This window comes from Pterocles gutturalis, unplaced genomic scaffold (genome assembly GCF_000699245.1).
Source record: "Pterocles gutturalis isolate BGI_N339 unplaced genomic scaffold, ASM69924v1 scaffold17299, whole genome shotgun sequence".
Lineage (NCBI taxonomy): Eukaryota > Metazoa > Chordata > Aves > Pterocliformes > Pteroclidae > Pterocles > Pterocles gutturalis.
Window position 1 is genome coordinate 1,780 of NW_010128548.1, and position 12,463 is coordinate 14,242.

Sequence of the window (12,463 nt, forward strand, 5' to 3'; positions counted from 1 at the left end):
ATGTTGCCACCTGAGAGCATATGTAATGCCACATCGCTTTGTTCTGTGAGATCTTTTCCTCTTTATTGCTGAGACATGAAAGTGCACCCATAGGAGCTGCAGCTAACGTAAGAATACCTTCTGTCCACCTTCTCTCATTTTGGGCCTTTTAATACACCTCACTGTGTCAGCTAGAAAGTTTTGCTTAAACAGGCTGCAGAGTGGGACAATATTGATGTCTGAAACTGCAAGAACTGCATATTCTGCTGCATCATTTTTCAGATAAAAAAGGTGTTTGGTTAATATGTTACCCAAACTTCGGTGACACCGCTGCTTGGCGTGCCAGCTCCTGCTCACCGTGTAGAACATTGTGGGTGAACTCCAGGCACCTTTCTGAGCAAAGGTACAAGGGAGAGGGTTGGAGGTTTAGGTCTTTCATGTCAGTAGTGCAACACCCTTCTTGTAGTATAAGCTCTCTGGAGAAGTTCAGTGGCCATGAAACTCGGGAAGCAGTACTCCTGACTTGAATCTGGCACAGGACAGTCAAAGTGCACAGAGACTCACTTGAAACTGCCCTAACCCAGAAACATCCCTCTACAAACAACTGCTACATCTGTTAGTCAAAGACCCTGCTGACTGTTCTGAATCATTGAAGGTAGCTTAAACACATGGAAATGCTTCTTGCTTTATATCCCTTCATAACACTCCTACCAATGGTTTTATTGCCGTTTTGAACATGATCTTTGAACTCCAACGACCTGGCTTAGTAAAGATTTTTTAGAGATAAGGATTAAAGAACATCAAGTTATAAATGAGGTGCAGCTGTTTTTTGCTTTCATATGCTACTTGGAAGGAATAAGACAGAAGAGTTCATTTCTTTTCCTGCCAAGAGCCCCACGACGGTTATGTGGAGGTACCGGACATACGCTAGGCTTGGTCTTTTTCTTACTTTCTGGAGTTTGGCGGAAGGTGGGAAGCTCTTGGTCCTGCCTCAGGATGGAAGTCACTGGCTGAGCATGCGTATGGTTCTGGAGAAACTCTGGGAGAGGGGGCATGAAATCGTCGCAGTGATTCCTGAAGCCACTCTGCTCATGAAAACCTCACAATCTTTCACCATCAAAACATACTCTGTGCCTTACACACAGGACTATGTGGATAAATACTACCATTCCCTAGGTGAATCAAGCTTTGAGGACACTCCCTTAATAGAAAAATATGCAGGTTTACTCAGCAATATGACAGAACTGGCCAACATGTTCTCCTCTACTTGTCAGCATCTCTTACATGATGAAGATCTAATGAAATACCTCAATGACAGCAAATTTGATGCCATTATGATGGATCCTGTGTTGCCCTGTGGACCAATTGTTGCTGAGTATCTCTCTCTCCCTTCAGTGTACTTCATGCGTGGTCTTCCATGTACCTTAGACTACAAAGCTGCCCAGTGTCCCAGTCCTCCTTCTTATGTGCCGAGGACTTTCACCACCAGTTCAGATCAAATGACATTTATGGAGCGTGTGAAGAACTTCCTGGCTGGGGTCTCGGAGCATTTACTTTGCCATCTGTTTTATTTAAAATACAAGAACTTAGCTTCTGAGTTGCTTCACAGAGATGTAACAATACTGGAACTGTTTAGCAAAGCATCTCTCATGCTGATGAGATATGACTTTGTTTTTGAGTATCCACGCCCGATAATGCCAAATATGATCTATGTTGGAGGCATCAACTGTAAGCAGAAGCAGCCTTTATCGGAGGTTTGTCATTCTTTACGTTAAGGGTATTACAGCATTTATATAGCAATTATGTAAGGTTCGTTTTTTAGAGTGCTTTCTATGGTAGTATTTGTGCTTGAGCCAATAGGTGATTAAATATTAGGATGGCATGATTGGGAAGCAGGAATCTCAGGCTCTGATAGATGAGCACAAGACCTTGGCTTGGTTGCACTGCAAGCAGCTGAAGGGTTTCTCTCCGGAAGAGCTTCAGTGAAGTTGTCTAAGCTCTGTAGCTGCCTAGGTACAGCTCAGTTTGTATAAGCATAACACCATAATATTAGACAGTTTGTATAAGCATAACACCGTAATATTAGACAATCATGGCATGTATGCTATTATCTAGATAAATGACAAAATAATTCTAGGTCATATGATTGAATACCCGTAACAGTTGTGGAATACTGATTAATTGCAGAAGAATTGATTGGACAAAAAGTGGAAATGTGGAACTAACTCTGTGTATATACCCAGGCACTTAGAGAGTGTGGTAGAGACGGATAATGCAGATGAATACCCCAAATCCAGGGGCATGCAATCAAAGATGGTAGAGAGAGCTTTTTTGCATCGGAATTTGTGTAAGAAACGATGTAAGATAGCATAATGAGAGGATGATTAGAAAAAAAATAAGTCTTCAGGACTGTAACTATCTCCCCTCTCTACTGACATGAAAGACCTAAACCTCCAACCTTCTCCCTTGTACCTTTGCTCAGAAAGGTGCCTGAGTTCACCCACAATGTTCTACACGGTGAGCAGGAGCTGACACGCCAAGCAGAGGTGTCACTGAAGTTTGGGTAACATATTAACCAAACACCTTTTTTATCTGAACAATGATGTGGTTTAACTCTCCCTAATGGGCTGAGCAAGAAGTGCAGGTGCCAGTCGTTCATTCTGGTTTTCAGACCACAGTGGTGTCGCAACAGCAGAAGTTATTGCTAAGCTTGCATCACCTTTACTACTGTAGACTCAGGGCTTTCACTTGGATAATTGCTACAATATAGAAGCAACTCCGAAGATAAACCCTATCAACCCACTGTAAATCAAATCTCTGTCAATCATTGCTTCTTCTTTAAACTCTGAGAGCACCAGGGAATCCAAAGGTCAGACTTCTGTTCCGAGTTTTGTGTCCAATCAGCTGAGCAGACCCAAGGCAGGCAGTTCATCATTAACTGGACATTAATGAGATAGCGATTGCTGGGTCAGGTGCTACCTCCCATTCACAACTCTGTTCAGCCTTTCAGCGTGACACGCTGCCACATGCTTGGCACTTCTCCCTCCAGCATTTGCATCCTCTGATGTTAATTCAAACCTTCAACTTTACATCACAGCGCCCAGTTACTTAAAGCCTTCACTGTGCACAGATCATAAACCCAGCCTTTACCCACAGTTAAAAATTGCCTTCATTTCTGCCCCAAAATATACAGTCCGTTAAAAATTAAACACTTACCTTAGTTCAGATTAAAGTGCAAAGTACCCCACGATTCATTCCTCATCCCCGGCAGTGGTTTGGCAGCTGTTTGAAACTTTGCTGACAGCACGAGGATAATGGCTACTTCAAATCCAGGATTTAATTCTCTTGCCTCCTGGGTTGTGTTTTTCTTGCTCCTGTGGACCTTTTCTGAAGGTGGAAAGCTTTTGGTTATACCTATTGATGGCAGCCACTGGCTCAGCATGCGCCCGGTTGTGGAGCGGCTCGGACAGAGAGGACATGAAATGGTGGTGGTTGCACCGGAGATAAATCTGCGGATAGGTTCATCAGTGCATTACACCATGAAAACATATTCTGTGCCTTACACCAGGGAGCATGTGGAGGCAGAATTTAAAAAGATGGGCTACAGGAGCTTCACACCTCAACCCTTCTTGGAAAAATTCTCAAAAATGGCAAATATTACAACCATGTTCTTCGATTCCTGCAAACTTCTTCTGTCTAACAAAGAGCTGATGGAATACCTTGAAGAAAGCAAATTTGACGCTGTCCTTATGGATCCTTTTTTCCCATGTGGACAGATAGTGGCCGACCACCTCTCCCTGCCTTCTGTGTACCTCGTCCGGGGACTGCCGTGCAGCCTAGACTTCCACGCTACCCTCTGCCCAAATCCTCCCTCTTACATCCCTCGGTTCTTCACTCGCTACACGGACCGCATGGCGTTCCTCCAGCGCACGGGCAATCTCCTAGCTAGCCTAAGCAGTTCCCTGCTTTGCAGTTTTCTTTATTCCCCGTATGATCGTTTGATCAAAGAATTCCTTCGACAAGAGGCAACGATGCTTGAGCTGTTCAGCCACGCGTCTGTTTGGCTCATGAAATACGACTTTGTGTTTGAGTATCCCAGGCCCCTCATGCCTAACATGGTCTTGATCGGAGGCATAAGCTGCACTCAGGAAAAAGCGTTATCACAGGCTAGTTACCTTTTTTTCCCCCTAGTTTAGCTATGGCTGCACTGTGTGCTCTCACCATGAGATGGAGCTCCGTCAGTAAAATAATAATAATAGGAGAAAAGAGTGAGGTGGAAGTGGCTTTGAACTTCTGCATCCCTTGTGCCATGAGGAATAAGTTATTTAGTGGGAGACCTTCAGATTCCCAGACAAGCATGCACGAAAAGCTGGGCTTTTTCAGGTTTTCCCCCAGTATTTTCTGGCTGCCTATTTCCAGAGATTTTGTTTCATATACCTGTTTACAGAGTAATGCAGCAGGCCAACTCATCCTAGTCCTCTGTCCTTGAGCAGAGGACCGTTCTGCAGGAATTTCAGAGACTCTGGCAGACCAGAACGAAATCCTTACCCCCCCTTCCTCAGCGAAGCAGCAAGAGATCTGCTTCTTTTGCCTAAAATACTCTGTCTCAGATATGGACTGCAATATTTTGCCTGAACTATACCAAACTTCCTAAATATGGGATATCTGCCACCTTCCACTAAGAAATCCTCCCAACTCTTAATGCTGTCTCTTATTTTTCAGTGAACATCCACTGCAGGTATTTCATACAGGTCATATGTAGCACCCAGCGATACGAGCAGATGCTGGTTAAAAAGACTTTAGTAAATTTAGTTTCATAATGGTAGTGGTGCTTCTGAGAAGAAAGTCGGACCTTGGCACACAAAAACATTTAAAGAACAGAGTAAAACTGATGTGACTGGTCCCACAGAAAATAAATAGGGTTAAATACACCCTGAAATAGCTGTATCCATGCCACTGCATGAGGAACTGCAGGAAGCAAGTCAGGCACTGTTGAAAGAATTTTCCACCAAAAGCACATCTGTAGTTTGGGGAGGATTTTGCAGTTCCCAGATGTTTGTGGGTTTATACAGAACTGAGCCCTGAGTTCCCACCAGGTATCTATGACACCTTAACGGAGAGCATGTCTTCAGAGAAATCTGGTAAGACAGAACCAAGCCCTGAAATTAGAGTTACATTTCACCGTGTTTGTCCCCAAGAGAGCATTAGGTCTGCTGTTCAGGGTGCAGCTAGTAGCAAATCTTCGACGGCTCCTTCTGTTTGGGATCCAGTACCATGCAAGGGGCCATGGCACTCTGGTCAGCTGCAAAAATGCGTAACGGAGCATAAACTAAGAGGGTCAGTCTCTGTTATCCCCTCAGACCCTAGAGATAACATTTCAATTGCCAGACTTACGGGAACATTTAGTTCATTTTATTCCACTCATTTGATGCCTGCAGCAATTTCCTCCAGTTTTCTCTCTCCTTCCCTAGCTTTACCAAATATTTTTCTATGGTGTAGGATTTTTGTCCCAGCCTTGGGCTGTTTTTATGCTTCATCAGAATCCTTTTGTTCTCGGATTCCAGTGACAGATCTCCTAGTCCTTCTTTTATTTAAATCAAACAAACAAAACAGACAGAAAATACTGTCAGCAGTTCAGTATTATCATACTCAAAGCAGACCAAAGAAATTCAGATATTAGAAGTTAGAGCTATCTGCTGTCAAAACACTTTTCAGAATCTTAATTCTCTCTTGCATCTGCATGGTCTGAAAAGAAGAGCATCAACTCTAAATCCAGAGCATCTGACTTGTAATAAATGTGAAAATAAACCACAATGTATTCACCTGGGGATTGGTTGCCTGGAAAAGTGTGGTGATGAATTGATGTCCTTAATTGGTACAGCATCTTTTTTTTATGCACAGATACTGATGTCTTTAAGCAGGCAGGTTTACCGCATGACTGTTTTAAAGTACATTTTTTCCTCATGTCCATACTGAATCTCGGTTCAGGCTTCAGTTCTCCAAACACTCACACACCTCCATAACTTTTGTTCATCTACCTGTGCCCTTTTTTTTTCCCCCCGGGAATCATTTTCATACAGATAACTAATTTTCCCGATCATAATTTTGTTGTGTCATTTTATTGCCTTTCCAGATGCTTTTTGGGAATGTGACAGAAATGACAGCGTGTGACATGGAAAGGCTTTGGACTAAGGATGTGCTTTGTGTTGGCAGGAATTTGAAGCTATTGTGAACGCCTCTGGAGAACATGGCATCGTTGTCTTCTCTCTGGGCTCCATGGTCTCTGAGATTCCTAAGAAGAAAGCTGCAGAAATCGCATCTGCCTTGGGCTCAGTCCCTCAGACGGTATGGTTCCCCTCTCTCTCTTCCAGCACAGCAATTCAACACTGGTTTCAAATACAGTATATGATTACCTTTGGCTTTTGGTGTGCTTGGTCCTCCCTTCTTTCTCCTGCTCCCTGATGCCAGAAGAAACCATCACACCAGCTGCTCTCCATGACAAAACAGGTTTTGTTCATCACAGGTGTTTTTAAACCCACTGAGGAGCAGCAAGACACTGGATGCTGAGAACTGACGTTGTGTTTACTTCTTTTGAAAGGTTTTGTGGCGATACACGGGAGAGGTGCCCCCCAACCTGCCAAAGAATGTCAAGCTTGTCAAATGGCTGCCACAGAATGATCTTCTAGGTAGGTCTGAGATACCTTGAGTGATACCAGTGTGTTTCTTTGAATCTGATGATGCTGTTGTCAGGCCCTATTAGCATCATCTGCGCTGATTCTTTACAGCCTTTGCTGTGTGAACCAGAGCTCATCTTTTAGAAACTTAGCCGATGCAACTTCAAAATTGCTGAATTATGTAGTGATGCTGTTTGTAAAACTGTTCCAATGCTTGACCACCCTTTACTTTCAAAAATGGGTGTCTTTATCTCTTTCTATCCAGTCTCAACATGCAACCATGGTTTTTTGTCATGTTTGTGTCTGCTAGATTGAAAAGAAATTTTAAGATTTGCAAGTGGACATTTCCAGACAGGTCATCAGGCTTTTCATGTGGTAAAATCATACGTGCTACTGTCAGGAGGGCATTTGTTGGTTAGACAACAGGGCTCGACTGGGGGGGGAAATCTGACAAACCAGCAAATGGTAAAAAAGCAAGTAATAGTAACATCTTTAACCTCACTTGGCTCTGATTTCATCCTAAAATCTGAGAAGCTTTGGAGGATTATCCAAGGCTTTCCAGAGATTACCTAAACCAAGACAGAGCTCTACAGCCCAAGGTTCATTCAATCCCCTGTAATGTCCTGTTCTCTGCAGCCCTAACTCTGTCCGTAAGTAATGATGCACATGACAGCCCAAAATTCTCAATTTATACCTACTGGTACCATTTTCCTGCAAGTTTTTCCCCAGGGATGTGTTACTGTGACTTAACAAATCAAATAACTAAGCAAGTCTGTCTTTCCTCTGCAGCTCACCCTAAGGCTCGTGCCTTTATTACCCACGGAGGCTCGCACGGCGTGTACGAGGGCATCTGCAATGCCGTGCCGATGGTACTAATGCCATTATTTGGAGACCAGATGGACAACGCCAAGCGAGTAGAGTCACGGGGAGCAGGACTGACACTGAATATACTTGAAATGACTTCGGAGGACATATCCACTGCCCTGAAAGCCGTTATTAATGATAAAAAGTCAGTAATAGAAGTACAGCCTTTCTCCTCCTACTGTTGTGTAACACCCAGCACTCTAGCTTCCAGCTTAACAGAATACTGATCTGTTCTTATATGCCTTCTTATATCAAAGTTACATCATTGAGAAGCTGATGCTTGCCCTGGGTTAACCTCCTCCTGTCCCTGTAACAGCGCTGTCCTTCTCACTGCTGGGGATTATAATCATGAGGAGATAGGAACTGGCTGAGATGAGAGGGTGCAGGTATCTGAGAAGACGGGGTGTAAGTGCAATGGAAGAAATCAAGTTGACGAAAGATGTGTCACCTGCTTAAAGCCAAATTTACCCCAGGCAGTGATGTAGAGGGCTTTGACACAATGTGGCAGAAAAGGCAATCAGTGAAGTGGGGGGGAGCCTGAAAAGGCTGCAAGGCTCATTGCCTGGCTGATTTGCTTTGCGTGAGGGTTGCCCAGGGATGCTCTCTGCACAGCAGCAGGAGGGAGACAAGTGGCAGCACCTCAGTATAGCCCAGAGGCTGTACTGTGTTGGGAATCGTTGCCTTCCAGCCGGCAGTATTTACTAAACATAGCTATTATCACCCCTTTATTTCACAGACCAGGTTTCTCAGTCATTCCCCCCCCCCCCCCAAAGTGCTCACAAGGAGCTGTATGAGCACAGTCAGCTGCTGCCCGGCTCAGTGAGGCTGGACAATTCCAGCACAGAGGAGGAATACGTGCAGATACGCTGAGGCAGTACAGGGAACCACACTCGGTATCGCAGTATTGCAGCCAACACACCTAACGTGTTCTAAGGCACCACAGCAAAGGCGAGCTTTGAGACATACCCCTCCTTTTCCCTCCTCCCATTCTTTGGTGTCACTAGGGCCTTGCAGTCCTTGGCATCCTCTTCCCCATCACGTTTCTGAAAACCAGCACATTGCCAGTTTCCTAACCATCATTCTTAGACCAATGCTACTACTACGAATGCATCTTGTGGCTCAGCTGGACAACTTTTCACATTTCAGCCAGATGCCTTCATCCTTCATCCCGGAGATCTTGCTGACAGCTCAAACTAAGCTTTTCTACTCCTTTTGCTAATACCTTTTCTCCTTTGGCATTGAAAATAGCACTTTTCTGGGCCCATAATGTTGCCATTATCCTTCTCAGGGGGTGGTGGTGGGGGGAAACACCACGAGAAGAGCCCTCAGTGGGCCATCAGACAACTGACACTGCATCCCTTTTTTCTGGGGACCCAGTCTCAGAAGCACAAGTCATTGAAAAAAAACCCAACATCTTTTCTTGGCAGGTACAAAGAGAACATCAAGCGTCTCTCAGAGCTTCACCTCGACAGACCCATCCACCCCCTGGACTTGGCTGTGCACTGGGTGGAGTTTGTGATGAGACACAAAGGGGCCCCACATCTGCGACCTGCTGCTCACGACCTCAACTGGTTCCAGTACCACTCCCTGGACGTCATCGCGTTCCTCCTCGCAGTGGTGCTCCTCTCCCTCTTCATTTCGCTGAAGTGCTGCCTGTTCTGCTGCCGCAGGTGCTGCTTTAAGAAAGGAAGAACAAGAAAGCCAACCAAACCAAAGTCCCACTAGCATAGGAAACCAGTGGTGGGAGCTAAGGCCTCTGCTCCAGACCAGAAGGATCAGAGAACATCTCAAATTTCACTAAAATAATTACTGACTTTCAATCAAGAAATAATAGCACCACTGGGGGGGTTGTTTCACTGATACAATTTTTATCTTTAATTAAGAATCAGTTGTAAAAAATAATTTCTATAGGAGTGCTTCAGTCACTTGGGAAGTTATTAGTGTGATGTGTAAGGCTTCTGGCTCCCACATCTTGGTGTACAAAGGACTCACGGTGACCTTTTTTTTTTTAACCCTCTATATGCAATGGAGATACAGAGAGATTTCATAAGACTTTGCTTCAAGAGCTTTAGAAGAACCATTTGCTCTAGTATAAGACTGTCAGGTTTATCAAGCAATTTGAAATCTCTGTAGGGCTGTTGTTATAGAAGAGGCAAACGTTATACACTGACAATACGTGTCACATAAGCCAAGCTGGACGCACATCTTTTAAATGGGTTTTGTGTGTGTTTACGATACCCTGACCTCAGTTAAGATTTCGACAGGGAAGTGGTTCTAGAGCCACTGGTGTTTTACTGCAGTTCCCCATCGGGCAGAGTGCTGTATCTGGAGCTTACCTGTTAGATGACCTTTGTAATGTTTATAAAACCCCACTGATTACTCTTTGTAAGTGATGTTCACGTAAAGACCTAAACCCCAGTCCTACAAATAAATCCCCAATACTGACAATAACAGTTCTTGGTTTTTTCTAACTTGAGAGATATGGGGCTGGATGCTTGTCAATCATGGAGAGAGAGCTGGAGAAGGGAAAGATTCAATGCACCACGGTGTGAGAGCCACCTCAGTGCACAAAAAGCCAGTTCTCAGCATTACCATCTCGCTATTTGGTGATTCAGTGCTTGCTGAGAGGTTACATCCCGAGGCTGCCACAGTCCCCACTACTAGGTATAGGAAAAGTCAGACAAGACCTTACGCATAACATAATATTCAGGGCTCAAAACAGGCTGGGGCATCCCGTGTGCCATGGCAGCCCTCCTGCGCACAGGAGTCCGCCTAAGCACCTGGTGCTGTTATTTTCTATCGCTGTTTGGAAAAGCGGGTACTTCACTGAAAGCTGCAAAGTTCAAGAATACAGTTCCCCCCTCCTCCTCAGCCTGTCCCCGTTGCAGTGCCCGATTCTCGTGGACATCCACACCACCTGCAAACTGTCCAGGATGGATGCTGACTGTTGCTTTTCATCCTCTGCCTTTCCCTCCTCTCCTCCTGTCCCCAGTAAACAGAAGGAAACCCTTGGGACACGTGGAGAGAGCCTCCATGGTGCGTAAGAACTGACCTGCTTTTAAAAATGCAGCTTTTGCAGCTCCACATGTTCCTGACGTGACAGCTCTGGCTGTCCCAGCTGGAGCCAGGTGACAGCAGTGCATCCGTGAGACGTTATGCGGTGCTTCTGGAAATGAGACCCAGCGAGACCTTGCAGTGCCCAGCACACCACCGCCCGCAGTGGTTTCTGTCACCTCTGAGCATGGGGCTGGCTGCCAGCAGCTGCCTGATGCAAAAAGCACTTTAAAATGTCCTCACGGAGATGTTGTCTGAGTACACTGCTGCAAACAGATTCTGGACCCATCCAGGGACTTTCTCTGCATGGACAAGAGAAAACCCCTTAATTTCAGAGCAGATGAACAGAATTATGAATGAACAGATCAGATGGTGTCCCTGCCCATGGCAGGAGGTTGGAACTAGGTGATCTTTAAGGTCCCTTCCCACCCAAACCATTCTGTGATTCTATAATTAAAAAAAAATACCCTGACTGCAGACATTCAGGGTTGGGGTTTCTTTGTGGTGTTTTTCCCCAACTCGAAACATCTTGTGTAGGTGGAGGAAAGGAGCTGAGAGAAAGGGAAGAAGAATCAAAATGCCCATGCCACGGCTTTAATTTCATTTTGAAAAGATCTTTAAACAGCAGCAGAAACCAGCTATCGTCCTCCTCCTCCTCCCCTTTTCCCTTCGCTCTCCTTAGCCCAACGAGTTTGTCCTGCTCTTTATTTTCCCTCCACTCACCTGAGGAACAAGGAGAGAGAGGCTGTAGGGGACATGCAGGGTCTGGACTGGACAACGGTCACATCGTGTCCAGTTTCAGCTGAGCCCAGCAGAGGACACCAAGGTATCGCTAACAGGAGGGAGCAGGGAAAGGCCACCCTTCCCCACCCAGCCAGCCTAGGTGGGAAGAGATACTCCGGGGGTGCTGTCCCCTCTTGTTGCTCCCTAGCTGTGTGCCCTGAAGCAGGGCAGAGAGCCCCAAGCCCTGCTTCCCTTACGGGGAGAAGGAGAAATCATCAGCCACAATGCACTTCTAATCAACCAAGGTGACACTGGGTCACTTCCCAAATGGGGAAACTGAGGCAGCGCCAGCCATTGCCCTTCTCCTCAAGCTGCACAGGCTCCACATCACCCCAGGGCTCCAGGCTCTGCTGCCTGAGCTTTTCCAGCAAACCCTTCCAATTTCTGGTTTTAAACACCTGCCCAAAGCCAGCAGCCAAAATGCCTTCACTGCCCTTGGAGAAAGGAGGTACCAACACCTCCCACCTCCAGCAGCTCTCAGCATCGCTGAGCACTCACCTATCACCCCTTCAGAGCCACAAAAGGAAAGGAGAGCTGTTACTTTCTGCTCCCACCTGGGGTCGTTTTTAGTGTTTATTTTTGCCTGGATTTTAACATCCAGGCTTGCAGCAGTAAGGCTGGGGAGAAAAAAGCAGTGCAAGCCAGCGCTGCTCCTGGCTCTCCTGGTGACCCTCAGACTCCCCCTGGGCTGTGAAACACCAAAAAGAGCATCTTTGGCTTGGGGATGGAGGTGTCCTTGGAGGACCCAGCAGCCCTGGCTCCGGCGGGAGGGTGCAGTCGGCATCTCTCGCTGCTTCCCACCAGCCGGACCGCGGGAAATGACAGGAATTGCTGACATTTTTCTGCAGCCTCAGGGTTTCTGCAGCCTCACCCCAGCCCTCCTGCCCCCAAGGATGAGGCTCTTCCACTGCCAGAGGCTCTCAGGCTCCTCCACCTCCCCCAGCACGTGAGTCCAAGGAGACTCCAGCCAGCCGTGAGCCCACAGGAGCCCCCAAGCCCTCTTTCAGCCTTGTTTCCCACTATGGGGAGGCACTGGAAGCTTGAGATGAGCAAATGGGGGGTGCCTGCCCCCTTCCTTGAGGAGCACAGACGAGGGATGTGCTGACCTG

The 12,463-nt window shown here is 46.2% G+C and overlaps 1 protein-coding gene across 1 annotated transcript; it reads left to right on the forward strand.

Annotated features, from left to right (window-relative positions):
* Positions 1–3,293: 3,293 nt before the first annotated feature.
* LOC104466299 (UDP-glucuronosyltransferase 1-1-like) lies at positions 3,294–9,344 on the forward strand. The gene is made up of 5 exons (XM_010079671.1): positions 3,294–4,145; positions 6,193–6,324; positions 6,578–6,665; positions 7,443–7,662; positions 8,945–9,344. Exons 1-5 carry the CDS (start codon positions 3,294–3,296, stop codon positions 9,240–9,242), a joined length of 1,590 nt encoding a protein of 529 aa, XP_010077973.1. The 3' UTR covers positions 9,243–9,344.
* The last annotated feature ends 3,119 nt before the right edge of the window (positions 9,345–12,463 follow it).